The following is a 24,327-nucleotide window of genomic DNA, read 5'->3' as shown; positions in this document are numbered from 1 at the left end:
CAAACCCCCCCACACACACGCACGCGCGCGCACACACACACACACACCCACACACACACACACACACACACACACACACACACACACACACACACACACACACACTGAAGGCAGCGACCCCAGCGTGCTGCGACGTATCCCTGTTGATATACAGAGGGGCTGTGCTCGTGTTTTGACTCCTTACTAAGTCTGCTGCCGTGACTTAAAAAGGCACACACAGCAAAAGAGTATTGATCTAGATTTACCACAGGAGAGTCAAAAATGCTGTGTGCGTATAAACAAGTGTGTTTTTAAAAGGACTGATCTTTTCTATAAGCAGTGATTGCAGGAGTGAGATGATGGTGGGAAGACTCAAGTTTAAACGTCTGAGATTTTCAACAAATGTGGCTGAGAGTTGGGGGACTAACATGTCAGTGGCATTATTGTGCTGTAATGTCTCCATAAGTGTAGGGTGCTTACACACCTAACTTGGTTTTCTTCAAACAAACTGTTGGAACCCAGTTAGTTTGGTTCATCAATGCTGGTGTGAAAGTTGTCAATCAAACCCAATCAAACAATTCCACTGTGGTTCATCTGTGGTGTAAAAGCAAAGTGAACCAACCACAACATTTACGTGTTGGTAAACCCATCTCCGAATAGTGAAGTAAAGAAATATTTTCTGTAATACATGAAAGTGTTAAAGGAGTTAAAATAGAGTTTGCAATCCTTATTAAAATTTGTGTCTCAAGTGAACGTTAAATATTCACATATAATGCTTAAAGATACCATGGCATGAAAAATTCACTTAATGTTTTTTTTTTTTTACATTAATATGCGTTCCCCCAGCCCGCCTATGGTCCCCCAGTGCCAAGAAATGGTGATAGGTGTAAACCGAGCCCTGGGTATCCTGCTCTGCCTTTGAGAAAATGAAAGCTCAGATGGGCCGATCTGGAATCTTGTCCCTTATGAGGTCATAAGGGGCAAGGTTACCTCCCCTTTCTCTGCTTTGCCCACCCAGAGAATTTGGCCCACCCATGAGAGAGAGACATCATGGCCTTCAAACGAGCAAAGTGGCAGTTGGTCAGGGCCACACCCCCAGCCTCCACCTATGTAAAAGCATCCAAAGAGCACTATTTTATGGGATCTTTAAAATACTGCACAACTGGCTGTCAATCACCAGAATTTGATCCATGGAGCCATGTTGCAGACTAGCAACCCTCTGCTTCAAACACATACTGTACATGTACACATTCAAATCTAAAAATATCCTCTCACAACTAAAATCATTTTGTCTTAGTCTCAGTGAGCCAGAACAGAACCTCCATCATTTACTTTCCCCACCCACAGAATTATGTGCTGTGACTCTCTACCTTTGGCTTGTATGCCGTTGTGAGCATGGACATCTCAACATTTTGTCCTCGGACCGGTTTGGGCTGACGAGGAGCAGGGGGCCTGGGGGACTTCTGGTTGTTGCGGCACACGCAAATAAAGAAGAAGAGCAAGGCAATGGCTAACGGTATCGCCACACTGGGAACCAGGATGTACAAGATTTCCATGTTGCTGCCACCAGACTTGTCTTCATGGTCTTTTGAATAGATAGAGAGAGAGAAAGAGAGAGAGAGAAATACATTTTTTTGACTAAGCAGTATAATGTCATAAAGAGGCATAATAAAGCATAAACGACATTTGATTGACAGAAAATTAAGCTGCAACAATTTTGACAATCAATTGATTGTTTAAATGAATTTTCCGAAGTGATAAAAAAGGTCAAAATCTTTATCTGTAAAAAAAAAAACAAGCAGTCTACATTTGATGGGAACTATTAAGTCTCAAATGAGAAGGGTTAAATCTCAAATAAGCTTGATGGCTTCCAAAAAACTTTACAAACTACATTGGTGGTTCACTATGGACGTTTTACGGACCAAACTAAACCAAAAATCACTAAAATAATAATTAGTTGCAGTGCTACCATTGTGTTTTCATAACATCTTCAATAAAACAGTAAGAAGGATTTTTTTAAAAAGAAGATATTGTGGTGAATGAAAGAACAAAGTTAAAACTTCCTTACTACCAAATACTGTCAAAATACACTTTGGAAATTCAGAAAAATAGCTTGAGACGATGGGAAAATTGGGCAGCAGACGAAAGAGATGATAAAAAAAACATTTTAACAACTAAAACCAGGAAGACCAAACCAAATATCTGCAAATGTGTTACAATGCCAGCATTACACACAATGAATCTCATTAGTATAGCCTCAAACATATTCTCTCTTACCACAGACGGGTATTTCACAGAGCTCCATGCGGACCCCCTCGTCCAGAGTGAAGCACCAGGGGGCCTCAAGTTTGTTCCCAGGGTTGCGGCAGTACGAGTGTCCTCCGTTTAGCTCCTGGTAGCGGACGGCCAGGTAGGTGTGGCTGTGAGGATACTGGGAGTTCCACGGCTGACACTGACGGCCCGACTTGGTCATACTGACTGTCCCTCTGTAGTCTGCCCCGCTGTTGTTGTAACACTTGTGATCTAAAGGGGAGAGAGATAGATAGAGAGAGAGAGAGAGAGAGAGAGAGAGAGAGAGAGAGAGTGAGTGAGAGAGAGAGAGAGAGAGAGAGAGAGAGAGAGAGAGAGAGAAACTTGCTTTAGTTAGGTAATCTGTTACAGGAAACATTTAGTCTCTTCTATTTTTCTTGCCAAGGTTACAACACTGTCACATTGTAATAGAGTTGAGAGCAGGAATGGTTAAATTACAAATGACTTTGATGGCTTCCAAAAAACTTTACAAACTACATTGGTGGAATATCACATTCAGATACAGTATGTATTTAACAGGGATGTTGTTAACCTTTGCATAACAATGTTTTCTGTTCTGCAGGCAACGATTAGTTTATTAATCGATCCCAAAAAATATTTATTGCAAACTATTTTGATAATCAATTAATAGTTTGAATCTTTTTCAAGCAAAAATGCTAAACATTAGCTGGTTCCAGTTTATAAATGTGCAGACTGCTCAGCATAGATGATGGCAAATTAAATATCTTTGGGTTGTTGGTCAAAACACGCAATATGAAGGCATCGCTTTTGGGCTCTTGGATGAAGCATACCTTGATAAACCAATAAGCTGAGTTTTCTAAATAGCTCCGTTTAGTAGTTAAAATACACTTGTCTGCCTCTCCTAATATAATAATAACAATGAGCTCAACTAGCGTAAGTAGTAAAAGAAGTCACGCAATCAACTTGTGAACATGTCTTACTCTTGTTTATGGGCTCGGCCATGGGAATGCCGATCCTCAGACAGTTGGCAGCCTCGGGGCTGTCAAAGCCAGCCAGGTCCTCGCAGTTTGGCAGCTTCAGTCTCTTCAGGATGATGGGGTTTGAGCGGGCGATGATGTACTCTGTCTTACACAAGTCGTTCTCCAGGATCTCACACTCATCCTTACACAGGTCCCGAGGTTTGTCGGTTCCAGAGCTGCGGTCGCAGGTCGGGAAGGCAAAGTGGCAGAGAGAAGGGATGGCGAACTGGGAGCAACGATCGGACAAATGGTTGGATGTCCCGATCATGGTGAAGGCCGCTGGAAAGAGGGAAGACAAAAGAAGTTGTAGAATAGAGATTTATTTTAATCTGACATCATTATGTATCTGAAAATCTAGCATCTATGTAAAGATTTTAGTTTTTTTATGAGAGATAAGCGACAGAAAAAAATGATTTCATGTATGTTTTGATATACTCTATACTGTGCTCAGACGGCTACTAACTCTCGAGCATCTAAACACATGAAGGATCAAAGAGGGGGACTGACAACATAAGCTGCATCTGTAAATGTATGATTCATGGTCATACTGTACGGTTATTGCAAACATATGCTTTCCTGTGGTTGTGATTATTAGTAACGCAACTCTGTGGGGGCTGGAGGAGAAGAAAAGAGGTTCAAAAGTGGACAACTAAAGATGGCAGTTATCCAAATGCTTCTACAGCACATGCTGCTTGAATGAAATGAAGATCAGTAAAAGTGATATTTAATTCAAGATGGTGAAACGCTACCGAATGTGGATCTTCTAGGTATGAAATGATTTACAGTCCTACTGTACACTTATTACAACCCAGTGGCATCATCAATCTTAATTATCACTTGTCCTTGATGTTTCAGATTACATTCTGAAGCCAGGGCCCCTCTGTCCCTGAACTGTTCAGGGGAGACGCTAACAGCTGCATGGATGTAATCAATAACATACATATTAAACTGACCTCTGAGGACATGTGCACGCTATCACACAAAACAAAAACACAGAAGCAGAGACAGAGACATGTGTAAAACAGTATGTGGGCCATTTGGGCTCCATACGGAGTAGTGACCTTGCTGAACTTCCTTTCGACTCCATAAGTGACATATTGTTTTCCTCATACAGCATACCGTATTCACTAAGGTTCACCTTCTAAACAGTCCTCATACATAGAATGTTTTCTTGGATTCAGTGAATGCAGAGAAGGCAGCTTCACAAAGGTGCTACATCAGCCCTGGTTGCTGAAGACATACGTATGTGAGCAGCGTCTGGCTACTAGTCAAGACAGAATTTCTAAATGACGGTTGAACTAATGAACTCACTGGATGAAAGCAGGCTGTTTGTTTGTCCTTAAAAACAATGTAAGGCTTTGCCACATTCAACGTTTATGCATATATGAGTAACTGAATGTATAGGTCTAAAGGGAATCATCACCAGAACCTTTATCAAAAGCACATTTGAACAGAATCTGTTGAGATAAAAGTCTAAAAATGCAGAAAAACATGAAAGAAAAAAAGCTTTCTGCAGAAGTAACTGTACGTTATTAATTAATCTGCCATCTACTGTACAAGTAGAAGTATATTTAGACTTTTGAAGGGATTATAAAGTGCAAGCAAAATCGATTTTTTGCATTCAGAACCATTTATATATGTTTCCTGTTTCTCACCTGTGATCTGGGTCTCGATCTCGCCCTGCATCTGCAACGAGTCAACAAAGATGCTGCGGTTCCCGATGAAGCGGGCGCAGGCTATACCTCTGTACGGCTGGCAGAATCCCTCTTCATCGAAATCCTCCCTAAGAAATACAGCAAGGCAGGTGATAAAGTGTAGATCAATTTTAAGATTGTTTATATATATCAATGGTTAAATTACATACAGTATGTCCACCAGAGAAAGATGACTTTTGCAGACTGTTACAAATGCCCAACCCTGCTACAATACACGGCAATTCCACTAGAGGGCAGTCTACGTTGGAATATGACACAAAAAAAACTTTTTTTTTTTGCTGGTTCTAAACCGAGATTTATCTTTAGCCTTTGCTTGGCTAAAGATAAATCACATTCAAGTCAAAGGCAGAGATCTGAAACACACACATTACACATCCCAATTCACAGCATTGATGTAAACCGCATTAGGAATTAATGTTTGGCTATTTGACTTTATTCCTGTTTATGGCAAAGAGATATCATCATGAGCCCTAATCTGAAACACATGCAGCAAGAGAGAATTTTGTCAATGTCACTGAAAAAGGTCAATGTCAAAATGTCATTCTCACCACTCTCATTCACTCATATATAGAAATGTATGTATGTATATATATATATATATATATATATATATATATATATATATATATATATATATATATATATATATATATACACACACACTGTATATAAAAACACACACTTTTCTCACACACACACACACACACACACACACACACACACACACACACACACACACACACACACACACACACACACACACAAATGTGGGCACAAACACACACAGCCTTCGTAATGCCAATACTGTCTAAGTTTGGTGTTAGTAAGGGGTCTTTAGGTTCCCTTTGTCTGAGTGTTAAGTGACTGAAGGTCCAAGGTCAACTTTCTCCCTCTGCCCCCATCTGTACAGATCTAAATGTGCTTTCCAGACACACATGCACACACACAGAATGATAGAGCAGTGGTCTGCATATTGCCGATTCCATGGAGATATGGTAACATGAAATGTACTGCTTAATACAGGTTTAAGCAGAGTTTATCCTTGGAACATGTAATTTCCTACCAAATTGTGGAAATCAGTAATAATGAGTTCATGTTGCGGTCTGCCTGCAGACAGCTTAGCACCCCTTCATCAAACCACAAACTCACAAACTGCTACATCTTCAGATATTTTTCCTTTGGCAAATAGCAACATCTATTGGGTCAAAATAATGTCTGGCATTAAAGCATTAAAGCTCTAAGAAGAGAGTCTTGTGATAAAATAAGCTGCCACTGTGAAAACTACAGATGAATGATTGGAGGGATTGACGACAACTTGACCAATAACAGTTCTGAATGTAATGAAGCAGAATATGAAAAGGCAGCTTAAAGCATGAGAGGAAACACACACACACACACACACAAAGTGAGGGCTGGAGTGCATCCAGGCAGCAGAGAAGTTGTTGTGCGTCACAGAGGATGGTGAACACACACATCCACACTAACGTCAAGCCACACACAGACAAGTAAATGACAAGGGAGAGCAGACGATCCGCCACAATGCAGCCAGATGCCCGCAGGCAAATTACAACTCTGGCCAGTCAGAACAGCCTCAACCGAACCAGCTCAGCCCAAATCGCCCTTCACTGCTTTCTTTATTTTAATTTATTTTACTCACTTGAATTGAAAGCCGTGTCTGAGAGGCATTTTAAAGTGTCTGTATTCTGTCCTGTGCGGCAGAAATAAGTTGGATAGGAAAGATATATCTACAGTAATCTAATCGCTGTGAGACATCTGAGGTTTTCCAAAATTCTTTTTTGAGTTTTGTTTTGTGTATCCATTTGTTTCTCTATGTTTGTGTGTGTCTGTGTGTGTGTGTAAGCTATCCCAGGCAGGGAGAGCCAAGTGCGGTTGCTATTTGTGTAAACAGTGGATGGCTGTTCAGGCCGTGTATTTTACACACCAACGCCACCGGCCCTCTGTGTAATGTTGTATAATAGTTAATTACAAGGAGAGGCTTTTCCCTCCAAGACCTGATATATAATCCAGATCTAAACAGAAAGACGATTCTCACCACAGAACCTAAACAAGGTATTGAGGACATGGATTCATTGTCCAATTAATTTTTTTTGGACCTCATTATTTATTCAGGCTTAATACAGACTAAGCAGGCATGCTTTTTTTTCTAGCACCACCGTTTTTCATTTCCAAATGGTTGCATACATTCACACGTGGCTGGTGCCAGAATAGTAAGAGAGAGACTGCAGCTCCAGACATCGAAAGACACTTTCAATGCCAACTGTATTTGAAGAGAAAGAGCAGTGAGCAAGCAAGCCAGCAGAGAAAAGCATGAATTAATGTGGAACTTTAAACTTCAGTCTTCCTGATTGGATTACTTCAAAGAAACTGTATCACATTATTATATTATATTAATATAGTTGACCTTTTTATCAAAAGCAACTTACAAAAAGGGCATTCAATCATGAAGACACCATGCAAACATTGCAAAAATCATATAAGTTAGTATGTAAGCAAGTCTATATTGGTTATTTTTATAGTGAGCATATATTATTTGCTTTTGTTGTTTTTTTTGTATGAGTAAGCTATCCAAAGCAAAAATTCCTCATCTGTGTCCTCATACCTGGCAAAACAGCAGATTCTGAAGAAAGACAAACTGGGCAACATGTATAAACTACAAAACATTTTCCTTTGACTCATGTGGCTGTTGATAGAGAATAGTAAGTCAGGTCTTGATTAGTCCAAGGATCATAAAAATGAGATGACATAAAATGAGAAACGTAGCCAGTAAACATTAACACCAAAATAAAACAAAACTGGCAACATAACTGCAAAGCTCCAATGCTATAAAGTATACTGATTTAAGTAGCTGTAGGCCTCAAATGCATGCGCACACACACACACCGACACACACGCACACCGACACACACACCGACACACACACACCGACACACACACACCGACACACACACACTGACACACACACACACACACACACACACACACAACGTTTGTATGTTGTCTTGATATACTCCTTGTACACATGCATGGGCACATAAAGTGGGCTGTATTGGGTGCTTTGACTGCAACAATGAGACACAACTTATCCTTTGAAGATAGACCTACCTCAACTAAAATAAATATACATTTTTTTGAAACTATATAGACACAGAGACACATAAACACCCATACACTGGCCTCAGAGACAAGAGCTAAGGCATGAGGACTGATGTTGATGGATGTATCACTAACAGGTAAAGGGAGAGTTTTGAGGGAAAGTTGAATAGCCCACCACAAAAATTGAGTCATTCAGAGCTGAGTTCATGCTTAATCATCTTCAAAAAGAGTTTCATTTTGGCAAAAAGACTGGATTCCATTAAAACTCGTAATTGATCAAAATGACAAATCTCTCTTTTCTTTACTATCTTTGCTATCTCTTCAAGAACTGTTAAAACTCATCACATTACCTCCTTCTCTACATGGAGGTTATTTCCTGCAAAAGGTTGTTGTTTTTTTAAACACAGGATCCTATCTACCGACTGCAGAAAGGAAACTCAAAAGTGTAGAAAAAGAATCCACAATGCCAAAGCATAACCTATTTGACAGAGGTGATGAATGAAGACTTTAAAGATGACAAGTCCAAGGACTTCAAATAATTTGCACCTTTATATTTAAACAGTGAACACTTTCGTGACACAGTGAGCCAACTCTGTACACACACAAATGTCAATACAAGAGTGATCAGTGACCATCAGAATAACTTAGTTTCTTATAGTCTTCTTGTTCAGCAGTAGCCAGTTAATCTATTTCTGTGAAACAGAGTTACCTTTGACCCGACTCCTTATTTGTGAGACACTTCTACTAGCTTACACATTCTGATCTATTCCTGCAACCTAGTGTCCACTTCATGTTGACTCCTTCCTAAAAGCTCCCTCTGAATGGTTTACTGCATTTTAACTTTTACATGCATAAATATCTACCTATCAGTGGTGATTTGTTTATTGTTGTAATAAGCAAAGCCTTCCTGCTTCTGTCCTCGTTTCATTGTCAGTGTGTTATCTATCCAAACCCCATGGCAGATTAAAAACTAAATTGAGGCATCATTGTTAAATTCTGCAGGTGAGAATTATCTCCATGATGCCAAAGACACAGATGACATGGCATGGCATCAAAAAGAAATGACTGTATATGCAGTTCGGACAGTTGAGCGTTAAGAAAAACAACTAACCGTGGAGGTATTTATGAATGATTTTACATTTGTTAAATAATCAAACCTTTTCATGTTTAAAAGTACTTTCAAAACTTTAAAAAACACCTTAAAAGGTGTAAGGTATTACTACTGTAGCACATGCTCTGTTTATTCCATATTAAAGCCACTTCATTGTTGGGTCTATACTTTGCATTATGTTTTGATTATGGAACAAATATTTAGGCCTTCTGCATGTAAACATATTTCTCATTAAGAAGCTGTGGGCTGGGATGACAGATTTGTGTTGATTTCTGGGGTTGAAGGGATGTGAACTTAACGCCCTTTGTTGGAGGGGATATAGAAAGGATGGGATTTTGAGGGTGAGGAGGCGAGGGGCGGATCCTGATGACATTTTAGATTTCAGGGTTTGGTTTGCAGGAGCTGCTGTGGGTGCTGAGTGAAGAGGAGATGAGCTGCCGGCAGCGTGAGGCCACAGCTGTTAAATCCTGATTGGGGATGCCCCTCTGCTTGTGCTATGTGTTCTTTTTTGAACATACACTCCCTTGTTTTGTTTTGGTGAGAAACAGCAACCCCCGAATCTCAAAATTGGCATTGCACTATTTAATACATAAAACATGTGCATGTGTGTGGTTTTATGGGACCATGCCAGTGTTTTTGCCAGTTTTAGCTGCTAAAAATGTATGGGTGAATATATACTGTGCTATTTTGTGCATTATACTTATGTTGTATATTCATTAAATGCGAGATATATTGTTTTTGTTAGGAACATCTGGCCACGGGCAACAGAAAAAATGAAAAAATTGAAAATTAGTATTTTATAGTGTTGTTAATTTTGGTATACTTATTCAAATTTGTTGTTTTATTTTAGGTCCTGTGTGTATGTTTTCAGAGTGTTTGTGAACATGTGCATGGTGTTAGATGGAATAGATGTGTGTGTTTGTGTGTGTGTTTATTTGAAAGGGAAGGTGTCCAACAGCAAATAAAAGACACTTGTGGGTCTGGAAAGGAGTGGATGGACATTAGAGGATGAGAGGAAGAAAACAATAGACAATCGTTTGGTCGCTGTTCGCAAGAGACTGCATTTCCTCCCTGGAAGTAAGTCTGCCGCACATCACTAAAAAAAAGACATGCACAAACAAAACCTGTTCAGCATTGTTATATGTTATATATGTATATGTTATAAAAAAAAGGTACCACAAAATTAGTACTCAGCCAAACAAATAAATATAGGATGTTGCAAAAGTCCTTTGTAGTTTTATTGTTGCAATGCTTCTGAAAAATATACAGATTTTATGAAACAGCGAACAGTAACTGTAGGGCAGTGATTTATACTGATGTTCAGTGATCAACAATGTATCTCAATTATCATAGGAGAATTGGAGAATGCATGTGTGTTTGCAGTGTAATGATATCTCACTAACAGGGAGCCAAAATGGCCACCAGAGGCTGAGGTTGACCGGGGTCTGTGGCTGCCAGTGGCCCGTGACCGCACTGGGAATGAACAGCCAGCGAGGGCAACTGGGCGCTGCATTAGGAAACAATAGAGAAAGAACGAGCCCTTCTGGGTCCTCGTGTTACTGCTGCTCACTGACTGCAACAATAGAGGCTTCTGTCAGAGAAGGACGAAGAGGTTCAGAGCGTAGTGAAAGAGAATATAAGCACATAAAGACACAAGAGAAAGGACAAAGACGATATCATGGGAGGATTTAAGTTAGATGGTTTTCTTCTCATTGTAAATAATTGTATTTTCAAGAAACAAATCTTTGGTAATAAGTAGTCTTGTTGGTTTTACTTTTATTTAAGGTTTCAGGTGCCAGGTCGACTTCCTGTGTATGTTGCTTTTTATTCCTTTCTTTGTTCAGGTGGAAAAGAGCACTGCGGTGAAAAAAAAAATGCAAGGGCCTGCACTGATGTGTGCATGTTGCTTCAGGTACTGATGAGAAGACCCTAGACTATCCAGGAGGTTTAAATGTCGGCCGCCATTCTAAGGGGGCAAAAATAAGTGTAATTGGTAATTCATTCTCATTCAAGACAAAATAATTGGGACTGTGATAACTTTTTATTTAGTTGTGATTTCCAGCCTCACTGTAATCCAAACCGCAGTGCAATGTTTTGGTCTCTGATAAGCCTAATTCCTAGACATATTACAGTGACACACACCACAACTGTTTCTAACATTACGAGGAACGTTATCATGGTGGAAACCATTTCACAGTAAACAGGTCCACAGTAAAAATACAGCGTTCACCTTACAAAGCAGTCTACCAGTAATGTGCACCTGCACATACTTGTGTGGCCAAAGGGGTGACTGCGTTGCGGTCATAGACTGTACAGAAAGGCACCCTGCCTTTGCACCCCCGCTGCTTTAACGGACCGGCCTCATTCAAATAAGAGAGGGGGCTGCATTTTCACATGAAGGGATGTAGTTGGCCTGAACACGACCTACAGTCATGGCGGCTCTCTCTGCTCATGCTAAATAAATGTTTCTCATAATTTATTTCAAAAACAAGAAATTGTTTCTGCATCACTTCCAGCGAGTCGGAGGAATTTTCCAAGAAAAGACGGAGCTTGGCGCCGGTTTGTTCAAAGAGTAAATGCTAAGGCTTTTTATGAAACAGCCCATGGTTAAAATATTTTTGATTTAAGGTTTAAATTACACATTTATTTATGTTAACATTTCACTGACTGTTACATGAATGCTTTTCTTATCTTATCTTAGTCCACAGAATGCCTCCCACATATACGTAGATGCTGCTGTTTGATTGGGTTGGACTGCACTTTGCTGAAGTAGTGTACATGTTGTAAGGCCCAGTCTGTCACCATTGCGAGTAATACTAAAGAGTTTTAATAACAGGGTTAACGCGTAGAAGATGATTCAACATGCAGGGAAGGACCCTACATCAATCCCCTCACTCCTCACAACGCTCCTGACCTGGTGACATCAATTCCCCCCAAGGACTAAAGCCTGTGAGAGGTCCAGGTGGGGGGGTGGGGAGGATGGGGGTTGTGGTGGTGGCGAGGGGGGGAGGGGGTGTAGGGAGTGAGAGTGTCAATTAGCCTGACAATTACCAGGATAAGAGGGAAATATGTCTCCTAAAACCTAACATAAACCCAGTGGTGACACATAAACACAAACAAATCCCAGGATTAACATGGTCAAATCCATTACTAGAGAGCTGAATTAGAGGGGCTGGGAAGATTTAGTTTGACTAATAACTGACAAATTGGGTGTAGGGATCAATGATAATAAATAACATGGAGAGATAGAGAAGGTCTAGGAAAGCTTTAAAAAACCAAGAAAGAGAAAATAAAAACGTTGGGATAGAAAGGAAGGAGAAAAAAGTTAAGTCAGAAAGAAACATTTGAAGGAAGAGAGATTGAAAGATAATTGAGAAAAGAAGGAGGCTGAAAGGAATGGAAACAGTTAGGAGCTAAACGGATTAAGTCTGACTGCTGTTAAACAATGTAGTGTGTGTGTGTGTGTGTGTGTGTGTGTGTGTGTGTGTGTGTGTGTGTGTGTGTGTGTGTGTGTGTGTGTATGTGTCCCAATAAATTGTGCATGAAGACCCAACAACTTGTATTGATCCATCATGTCCATCATGCTTCAATCAGGAAGGTCCAATACATATTAAAAATACTTAGACGTTTGTCACTGACAAAAAGAGTATTACAAATATAGCGGCTCATGATTTATTATCATAAAAAGTTAGTTTTACCCTGGCGCAGTATCACAAACTAAATGCATGTTTTCCATTTTTTTTGTGGCTGTAAGAATTCCTCTTTTTAGTTTTTTCTTTTTAGCATCCCTTGAATTGACTTCAGGCTGCCTTGAAACATCCGTGTGGAAATAATAATAACAGGAAAAGAAAAGAAAGCACTAAAAAAAGAACACGGGAAAGCAATAGCCAAGAGCAAAGCTACTGCTGTGATTTAGACCCCCCCCCCCCCCCCCCCCCCCCCCCCCCCCCCCCCCCCCCCCCCCCCCCCCCCCCCCCCCCCACACACACACACACACACACACACATATACACTTTCCTGCATGATTTACAACAGCTTATTGCCTAGGTCACAGATCAAAGTACTGAACACACAAAGGCAGATGCTTAAAAAAGACAGGAGGACACATGTTCTGGCTGACTGGCTACTGACGGTGCTTAAGGAACACGAATACACACGTTTGAACACAAGCGTGGCTTCCTGAGGATACTCCTTGATGAGAGCGATTAAGAGTCACTAAAGGCATGTACTGTGTGGAAGGAAAACACTGTTGCATAGTGGAGCCCATAAATAATCCTTCTTTACACACACTGCCATCAAAAGTGTCTTTAGGACATATAAAACAAACAAAAAGGGCTCAATTCTGGTTAAAGGGTGTCCACCTTAATACATTTACACAAAGCCATTAAATAACACACTATCACAATATACTTTGTATGTCTAATCTATTGTTAAAAATAGGAGATTTTGATGCCAGTTTCTCAAAAATTAAACTCCAGGTTACTTTATCTGCAGTCATAAGGTAATCATTTGACAGTTGTCTCATTATACCAGAATGCAGCTACAAGGCTTACTGATAACTTACTCATGATTATTTATGACTTATAGACTAACAGAAAAAACATATTCCTCTGCTTTATGCTTCACTACAATTATTGTTTTGTCTGCCTACACATAAAACCCACATAAGACGTTAAGAGGGTTCAGGCATGTTGTCTGAACTTCCGGGGGATATAAGTTGGGATCAGAAAAAAACAAGCTAAAGGAATGTGGGCACAACAGAAAGGTAAATCAAAACACTTCATCACATAATGACTCAAAAGAAACAAAACACACTAAATAGTCCTGCTTTTAAAACAGTCTTCTTCCAATAAAAAATAATTTACAGGCTCCTACACCACTTAAAAACAAAGGGGACTAACCAGCACATTATTTAGTTGGAACAACACACTCAGAGATGTCACCCATATTTACAACATGGTCCAAGTATGTGTTTATGTAGTATGTGCTCTTCTGTGTGTTTTTTAAAAACCTCCTGCCCTAAAGTTTTCTCTCAGAATGGAAAAAATGCTACAAATTGATCGAGGGAAAAGAAAAGAAAGCAGTGAAGGGAATGAACTAAAAAAGTATCCCGTCATCATTATTTCAGGGTGACAGTGGTTGGTTAAAGATGGACTCTTGTGCTCCAGACTTTTGTAACCTGGCAACTTAGTTGGAAGTTTCACAAGCTTCTTGTAAAGGTGGAGGGAAAGTTAACAAAAACATTATCAAGTATAACATTAAAACAAACACACACACACACACACACACACACACACCTCCCTTTTCTCCCCCTCTATTTCCATCATTTGATCTGTCCTCTGGTTGGTCGACCAGGAAAGCCCACCCACATGTTGGCCTTAAGGGACCAATTCAGGTTAGACCGACAACTGAAATTTTTGCATATGAAAGTGGTTTTAATCAACATATCTCGGAGCAGAAAATAGGTTTGAATACAGGCGTCTAGAATGCCTAAATGAAATGTGTTCCCTTTTATGAGTTATTTTACTGCAAACAACAGTACATCAGCCTGAGACTTTTCATACAGAACCTCTCCCCGTCTACACAGTTCACTTTCAGGCCATTGTAACACCAGTTAGGCTTTATTGCACAGATGTTATTAGATTTGTCAAAAGGGGAAATGATCAGAAACAAAGTTCCTGATCTTGTTGATACTAATAACATTGTAAGAAATCTCAGGATGACTCAATACAGTTAAACTAAACTAAACTTGCTGCTGAAGCAATACAAACAGTGATTAATAAACTGACTTTAACTGAGAGGGCTTCCTTTATCAATACTGTCTACATTAAACTGCACTGATCCTGTTAAGCTCTAAACATGGTTAAATATCCCCTAGCTCAGATTTACAGGATTCAAGTCTCAACTGCCAAGAAAAGCCTCTATTTATACCTAGAAATACACAAGGTACACTGTGCCTCCCTCTGTGTCGTTCACACACTCCAACACCACCAATTAGGGAAAAGAAAGAACACTTTCTGTGCATAGTTGTCTGCACGTATGTGTGTTCATGGGAGGTTTAGGGCAAAGTTCAGGGAAACCCCACAAACCCCATATAGGCCTTGTAACCATCAGGGAGGAACCTTGATTCTCTCACACACACACACACACACACACACACACACAAACACAACCTACCAGACCTGACCTTGTCCAGACCTGCCAACAGAATCACCAACAGACAGACACAGGGGATTCTGGGAAACAGGAAACAGGAAGTGGGCCCTGTCCAAGCTCTGTGTGAACGCCTTGTTCATAATGAGTTGTGTATGAAACTCGTGGTGTGCGGTAAGTGTGTAAAGACAGACTTACACTCTTACTGATGCCTAATAATGTAAATTGCTTTAATGGTTAAAGCAGGCTACACATCATGACAGTCCCCACGTGTGTGTGTGTTCACATGTCTGCCTGTATGTGTGTGTGGAGCCCCCGGACCTGGGCAGCATTTAGCAGAGCGGCATCCAGGCTTGTGGGAGGGGGCTGTGATGGGAGCTCTAGTTTCAAACAGTGCCGGTGCCCTGGGACCAGGCCATGTCAAAGGGCCTGTCCCTAATGGGCCATATTAGGGCCCTGATCCCCAATCAATCAGCACTTTGCTAAAAAGAATCCACAACAAGACGGCAATTAAGACCCACCGAGGGCTTAACTAAACACGTGTGAGAGATAGGGTGTGCAAGAGTAACAGTGGGTGCAGTTCTTTGACTCTGTGTTGCAGAAATGCAAGTATGCATTTGTGTGACTATATGTGGGTATAAGCCTTTTGAAACAGAAGGGGGAAAAAAGCCCCAGTCTACTCCGGACGTGCAAAGGAATAGAGCACAGAGGTGAAGAAAGTCCCAGGAGGCAGTCTTTGTTTTTACTTGTAAAACATTGACAGAATGCCTTTTTTACCTTTTGCCACGAAAGTGTAATCATTTTTTCCCGTTTGGCAGTTAACAGGACTACTAAGCAATTTGGGAATACGGCTCTCACTTGCTCTCACTCTTGGTTAAACTATAAGTTGAGAAGGTTCCATTGCTACTGAGCCTGATGTTAGCATGTCTGAATAGTCTGAAAATATTCCAGAGTGAAAGACAAATTATTTTTTTAACCAGATCCCAAAGTGAAATAAATTTAGCAAAGCCCCCTGCGTCTAATGCGGAGTGCTGAAGTGGATCAGTATGTGGCAGAGGAGTTGTGCATCCAAAAATTGAGTGGGCCTGTCATCCCCTCAGTTTGAATGGGTGCGATGCTAGTGGTGTAGAGAAAATCATCCTCAATCTTGGCCAGCATCTGATAACCACAGCAGTGTTGACACTGGCATTGAGGTGAGGAGAAGTGAAACCAAAATCCAAAGTTTCTTAGTACAGCACACAGTCTGAGTTAGGAGTCTATTGTGACAAAAAACAACACGTACTGTATGCTGAGGGCAGCAGGGTGGCAGAGTGAAAAGAGAAACTGGTTTCAAGACGGTGGGCCTGCGTTTAAACATGCATATCTCTCCAACTAAAGTGTCCTCGAACAGGACATTCAGCAGCACATTACACTTTTGTGCCACGTTTTAGATTCTGCCACTAGGGACACACCAATATTGTACCACTGTACAGTTTTTCCTCTTAGATGTTATCAGTGAAGTGCATATCTGAACTTTATGTATTGAAAACAATAGTTCAACGTTTGGGGAAGAAGATTGATACCACTTGCATAGATGTGCTAAATTTGAAGCTAATGCCGACAGCCGGTTAATTAAGCAAACTAGCGGTTGGTGCTGACTTTTATTTTGGCGTACGGATTTGAGACAAGTATCTTTTCATCGGACTCTTGGTAAAAAGGTAAATAAGCATTTTTCTCAATGATGTCAAACTATTTCTATAAAGAGAGATCATAAAAAACTTAAGAACAAAAATCAAAAAGTGGTAGATTAGATGCACATTCCTGTGGATTTACTACTGCATTACTATTAGTGCAAAGTGTCAGTTTTGTGTGGAAAACTATCAATTTCTGAAATGGCAGGTGATTAAGAGGTGCAACTATATTAAGAAAGCTGTGGTTGGGAAGCTAATATAAGCTAATATTAAATGACCTCGTATTTTAAAAGAGTTCAGCAGTGCACGGTAGAATAAATGCGAAAGACAGTCAACAATACACAAACACAATATTTGGCAATGCCTGATAAGGAGGAGGGAGTTGTGGCTGTGTACTTAATCTTAAACGTGAAGTTGATTGAGTAGCTAATGCACTGTGGCAATCACACTAAATTGATTAAAAACACATTGCACCTTGCAGTGACGTGTATTTGTGCATCAGTCAGATCAGTCAGCTTGATCTTGATCCCTCTCAGGTTTTGAGAGAAATCATGCAAGATAAAAATAGCTGAGAGTGAAATATCTGCAACACATTTCCTAAATCTTTTCCTCATTAAGAGTTTAATTGCAGCTTGAGTAAACGCTTTGAGATTGTTTTTACTTCATTAATGAGGATTATGGATGCTTTGAGGATGTTTGCTAGATAACCGCCCTTGACAGCATCCTTTCATCCTCCTACGCTCACTGAGCCCACCTTGGAGGTGCTGCTTGTGTAATTACCTGACGTCCTAATAAATCAGATGCTTATCACACAGACATGGTAAATACAAGCCTTTCACAACAGCTGCTGTAGAACAGAAATAAGAACACATGAGGTTTCAGGGTATCAATACATCAGTTTTGATTACTGTACACACACATATTTAAGTGCCTATTAACTTTGAGCAAGCCTGAGCAAGCTTCAAAATCAACATAATGTGACTTCTTCAAGTCATTACACATTTTTGAAACTACTTCCTTATCTAATTTGTCAATCAACCCATGAACCACTGTAGGTGAGACACGCTACAGTCTTACAAAGTCAAACTCAAATTACCTCTTCGTTTTTAACTCTTTGATGCCTTGACTGTATAATTGGAATGGCGGTGATCTGATGATGACAGTACGGGCCTCACGTTCCCTGCTACGTCAGCTCTAGGGTCAATTTAATCCAGTGTGTTGACAGCTGGCTTATTACAGTGCTGTCCATCGTGTGTCGCTAGGTTTCTTGCCACACACAGATATACAGGATAAGATATATATACACACATATACACAAGAAAAGTTATACTGTAGAATATATGTGTTTTGTACTGTATTACAGTTAAACACGACGGATTAGAGTAATCAGTCTGAGTCTTCAAATTACACCCAAACAAGATCTCAACTGACAAACTAATTGTGAACTTACAAAGGTCTTACTGTATTGCAGACGGACAGTAGATATACATATAGACAAAAACATTAGCAAACAAGACATTTCATGCATGCGGGATTGTTGGATTTACTGCCAACGCTGAATCGGCATATGCTAGTAAAATGTTGTTCAAATAAGGAATTTTCATGTGGAGCACATCTTTCACCAAATACTGTCACTCATCAATTTAAAAAAAGGGGGAGGGGGTTTGTTGAAGCAAATGGCAGAAAGATTGAAGAAGAAGCAAGCAGCAGAAAGGTCAGCGCACTGACAAAAAAGAAGCCAGAATCTGTTCTTGTTAAACCTGTCTATTTTATTCTCCAGCACACAGTGGACTGAGGAGAGAGCAGAGAGGTTCAATGGAGGGAAAAGAGGAAAAAAAGCAGCTATTTTTGTAATAGCTTTTTTTGTGCCAGTGCTGAGAGAAAAGCGGAGGGGAAAGTTTTGAGAAATTTAAACAGCCTTGACAGCCAGGGTGTAGTGGTATTAATCTTTTCAAACAGGGAGGAAACCCCTCTATTATAAACACAGACAGAGACTCTGAGATCAGCGTCAGGGCTGCATAAAGTCTGTTTATCGCTGCTGTCAGTTTTAAAAAAACTTATGTATTCAGGAAGTCACATTTTTAGAATATAAAAGCAGCTGTATTTTGAATGATTAGATAATAATGTTAAACCTGCAGTAACTTATTTGTGTGGTGCAAACAAGCTATAAACAATGACATATCATCACCAATTAAGTTGATATTTAAACATTCAGCAAAGACATAGTAACATCAGCATTTATTTTAAGTACTGTCTCTGGTCACCTTATGAATATAAGTCCAATACTGATTCTCGTTGTAAGTCTGCTTCTGGTCTTCACCCACTCCTGAAGGTAGCAGCTAAATGCTCCACTATGTTCACCAAATGATTCTTAACTGTGTCTGTCTGCCGTTTGGTGCTGGAAATGGAGTATACTGTGGGTTTAACAGAGCCTTTCCTGCTAAGGCCGGAAACGGCACTACACTATAAGAGCATACTGAACCAAAAAAGTAAAGTTGGGGGCAGAATCAAAATAATGAGCTGAAAGACACTAAAACTGCATATTGTAGCGCTGAGGTAAAACACAGAGTTGGGGGATAACTCTTTGTGCGATTACATTACATTGTCATTTTAACCATTGTTATAAAGTAAGATATTGATTACAGCTGCTTTAACAATAGACATGACACAAAATGCAAACTCAGAAACAGCTTTTTTTTACAACCTGTAGGCCACGTGTGCAACATGAATGCAATGCCCCGTTGAAGTGCTATAGTAAAGTTATTAGGACTAATTGTGACTTAAGAAAACAGAAAACATGTTCCTTTTCACATCAATATAATTCATGGTGTATTTCTTTTTTCTGTGATTAATTTGCTCATTCAAAACAGATATTATGAAAAAACTAATACAAGTTATTTAGAGTTCAGCTTCAGTCCAGACTGCCTACCTAACATGTGTCAGATGAAGATCTAATTTATCCTACTGATTCATTTAACTGAAAAAAAATTACTAAGAAAAAGAAAATCCAGACAAAAAGAATTCAAAAATGAAGAAAAGAGAGTGTGTTATTGTGTCATGGACAGTTTTAGCTTGCTCTGTCAGAGTGTTCACAGTTTGCACGCAGGCCTCAGTTAGGAGTTATTAACTGCCTCTGATCTGAGCGCTCAGCTAAACCTCCCGTCGGCTCACACAGCTAATCACACCTGAACTCTAGCGACCCCGCAGAACCCGGGAATCAAAGAACAACATGCAAGCCCTGAGTGTTAATGGTACCATCCTCCTCCTACCCTGCTAACACCGTTTTTCTTTCACTCCCTTCATTTTCCCGCCGTCGCCATGGTTTTTTTTCTGCAAATGAAGGAAGTGTGGCAACGTACAAAGAGAGAGCGAGACAGAGAGAGATGGAGAAAGTTGGGGGTCTAATTTTGGCAGGCGAGGCTTTTCCCCCCTCACCCTGTGTTTATTCTGGCTCTATTAAAACATCTCTGAGGAGGAGAGAGAAAGGGAAGGGAAATATAGAAGGAGGAGAATGAAGAGGAGGAGCATAGGCACAGTGTCGAGGAGATGCACTGATCTTTCTCTTGATTATCAGTATTATGAAAACTTGCAACTTGAGACTTGTTCTGACAGACAGGAGATCTTACTTATAAACTTGTCTTGAGACTTCCAATAGACATTCTTTATAATGCTTAAAACGCCCATATTATGCTCATTTTCAGGTTCAAATTGTATTTTCAGGTTGTACTAGAATAGGTTTACATGGTTTCATTTTCAAAAAACACCATATTTTCTTGTTGTACCGCACATTGCTGAAGATCCTGTTTTCACACTGTGTGTTTAGGTTTCAGTTTTAGCTACAGAGTGAGACATCTCACTTCTATACTATCTTTGTTGGCACTGGCACATGCGCAGTACCTAGGTAATATATCAGATAGATAACTTTTATCTCCAACTTTGGTCAGTTCAAGGCAGGATCAGCTGGAAGACTTGCAGAACAGAGACATGTAAGTAGTTCTTTTGTAGATTATGGTTAACTAGTGTGTGTTGTAGCATTGTTTTGCCATTGACAACAAGCTAGTACGCTAATACTAGCATGGTACGGTTAGCCACCGCATCTCGGCCAGTGACGTAGAAAGCCATGCAGATTTGGAACAGCTCACCCGGAGACTGAAGGCCGAGGACATTCAGAAACCTGTATCTCACTCAAAACAGCATGGATAGTTTATTTCCAAGTTTGAATGCGTGTGGAAGCACCAGAGACACAAAATAACACCCCAAACCCTAGAGAAAGTGATTTTTTCATTATATGGGCACTTTAAACAATACCTCTTGAAGGAACACAAAAAATCTAACAATGTCCCTGCTTAAGAAAAAGTTTAAGCTTCAAACTCCTATCCTGCTCTCGCCTCCTCCTTCCGGTAATTCTGATCTGCTCTGCTGTAGTTTTCTGCTCTGGTCTCAAGTAGCCACATTGGACTCAAGCTTGCTGAATCATAGTCGAAACCTCCGAGCTGTCAGTTCTTAGTTTGTTTTCTCTCAATAACCCAACCCTGAGGATATACACACACGCACACGCACATGCACAAACTCACACACACACCACAGAGTGTATACTTAAGACCAGCGTAGCGGGGATGGAAATCAGAGCACAGACTGAAGCAAAGACAACACTGAGGACATGAAGTCACTGTTATGTTCAGGTTCAACAAGGTGGGTGGCCAGAAATCCAGAGTAGTATTTGTGGCTAATTTATCCCAAGAAAACGGAAGTTACTGTGCTCTCTGCTGAACGTGGGGATGATGGGAGAGAGTGGGAGGTGCAAAAAAGTATATTTCACCTAAACTGACAAGCTTCTTGACCAGATGTCTTTCCGAAACCTTTGAGTCAAGGAGCAGACGTTTTGACGTTTAAACAGCTGCAGCATGAGGTAAGCGGTTGTAGGTCATGACATGTCATCATTAGGTGACCCTGTCTTCTTGACAGCCTGTCACCCTACTTTACAGCTAATAAGTTGGCTGTGGCACTAATAATGAGCAGCAGTGGCGATCAGCCGAACACCACAACAGCTCTGCAGCTGTCAAAGGAGGCCCCTGTCCGTTTAAATGAAGTCTTTTATGGCAGTAATGAGACTCAGGTATTGAATGCTGGTCTTCGGTTCACTGCAAAGCTTTCCTTCAACACAAGTAGAACTTAATTTATTCAAACTTTAACGTGTAATGTGTCTGGTGTGTTAAAGCTGAGGTTTAGTTAGAATAAAGTCCCAAAGAACTTAATTTATTAGCAGGAACATCAGACTATACTAACAGAAGTATTTGCCTATAGTCCTTCAACAGAAATGTATCACCATGGCAATTTTCATGGTCCTAACCACTATAGTCTCACTTTGCCAGACCTTTCTCCACAGTGCTGCAGAGAAGGGTCTTGCTAGTCTACAAAGCTTTCCGGGATGGGGAAAATAACGTTCTCTGGTGTATTGTCATTTCTTAAAACCAATCACAATCTTCATGGGTGGTGCTAAGTGCCGGACAGAGCCTCAGTACTGCTGCTAAATAGCCTATTAAAGGAACTTGCGTTCTTGTGTATAGGTTAAAAAGTTGTTTTAGTATTGCAACAGAAAACTCAGATTGACCAGATAGTCTAGCTAGCAGTCTGGCTTTACCCTGCAGAGATCTGATGAGCAGTTAACCATAGTCCTCATAAATTGACATGATTTTAAAGTTCCAACACAAAAAAAAATCAGAAAGTAACGGACATCTGGCTTAAAAGAGTGAAATCCGGCAGAATTTCAGGTGGCAACAGAGCAATTCCCAAAGTGGAACGTTGTGGATATAGACTATAACAAGCGTACATTTTTAATGAAAGTAGGTCATTTTTACTATAAGTTAAGATTCTGTTGCCATTTAAAACTTTTATAGCCTAAAAAAGAACCTTAAAATGCATTATGATCATAGAGAAAGAGCAGATTTTTTTTTGTATTGCTGGAAAATTATTCCTCTAATGTGAGAAATTGGATTAGCAAGCACTGTCATCCTGATAATATGTTAAGTCAATGTGTAAAAAATAACTAAAAACATTTCCGTTTATTTTCAGTGTTGTCACAGTGCTGTTTTTTAGGCCAGAATCTTAGATTTTTCCTTCTTGATAAAATTGCATTGTGAGTTCCTTGTGTGCCAACTGTCTCATCTATGAAACAAGCTGCAATTTACAAGAAAAAACATGTAAAAATCATTAAAAATCAAAAACATGTAAACAAAGGAATGGTAGAAACAGATGTCTGAAACAGAGCACGCATAGATGCTCAGATGTGTGAGTATGTGCATGCAGTCGTCTCAGTGCGTGAGTGGATTTAGTAAGTGTCTGATATCCGCTATGAGCCAGCAGTTTTGATTCACAGAACTCCGCATGGAACATGGCAGCGAGCCTTGCCATAATGTCATGGGGGAAAATCATCCAGTTTAACTTCTTTGATCCTGCAAGAATCAAACGAACTGAGAAAGTTCTTAAGAGTTTTATCCCACAACACTGTGGGACATCAAAACAAAGCAAAAAAATCTCGCCAGACTCAAACTAAATTTTAATTTAGGCAGCAGTTTTGCTTTTGCTAAGAACACGGAAAAACTATAGTGGAATGTATTTATGGATACTTTCCTAAAACTACTTTTGTATCTACTTTTGGTATCATTTAATTTGCTTCTTTCAAAGCCCTATTTCATTTGATGTTCATGTTAAGAGATTAGGACTGTGATTGGTTTTTCTGTACATTTAGAAAGCAGGCAGGTAATTAGGCAACTATAAAAGATTATATAAAATGAAACCACAGCAATAGATGTGCCCCAAGTTTCTATACTGCTCATTTCAGGCTGCACTGGTAGACACAGGACATTCACTCTGAATTATAATAAGTTCATTATGGCCCTGAAGACAGATGAATGTTTAATTATTGCCCTCAATTTAAATGAACAGCGCAGGTTTTGAATTTGTTAACGTTTTGAGTCTTGTCCTGTTTTCTGTTTCAGAGTTGGCTGAAAGTCAATTATCCCAGTTTCTCCAGTACCACAAATATTAGTGCGTGTTTATCACTAATGCAACAAATGCATGAGCATGCAAGAGCTATATAAATTACCTGAAACTGAGAAAACGGTCCAGTGTTTTACATACAGGTACAGTATAAAATAGACTGACAGAGAGAAAAATGGATAGAGGAAAAGCAACTTACGTTGGCCTTCCTGCCAGAGTTGTAGGGAGTGGATCTGAAAAAGAAGACAGGAAGAACAATATTGCTCCAAGATTTTACCCTGCACAAGCTGCAAGCT

The 24,327-nt window shown here is 40.0% G+C and overlaps 1 protein-coding gene across 2 annotated transcripts in view; it reads right to left on the bottom strand.

The window, feature by feature from the left end:
* Positions 1-24,327, bottom strand: part of ror1 (receptor tyrosine kinase-like orphan receptor 1) — a 113,158-nt gene that overhangs the window by 6,159 nt on the left and 82,672 nt on the right. For both annotated transcript variants that reach the window (XM_034882101.1, XM_034882102.1), the window contains 5 exons: positions 24,231-24,264; positions 4,925-5,052; positions 3,231-3,548; positions 2,257-2,502; positions 1,350-1,564 (listed from right to left, as the gene is read on the bottom strand). In XM_034882101.1, the coding sequence (XP_034737992.1) occupies positions 1,350-1,564; positions 2,257-2,502; positions 3,231-3,548; positions 4,925-5,052; positions 24,231-24,264 (941 nt within the window). The remainder of the gene's footprint in view (positions 1-1,349; positions 1,565-2,256; positions 2,503-3,230; positions 3,549-4,924; positions 5,053-24,230; positions 24,265-24,327) is intronic.

The sequence above is a fragment of the Etheostoma cragini genome, chromosome 9 (assembly GCF_013103735.1).
Source record: "Etheostoma cragini isolate CJK2018 chromosome 9, CSU_Ecrag_1.0, whole genome shotgun sequence".
Taxonomy (NCBI): domain Eukaryota; kingdom Metazoa; phylum Chordata; class Actinopteri; order Perciformes; family Percidae; genus Etheostoma; species Etheostoma cragini.
This window is presented reverse-complemented; position numbering and strand designations above follow the sequence as displayed.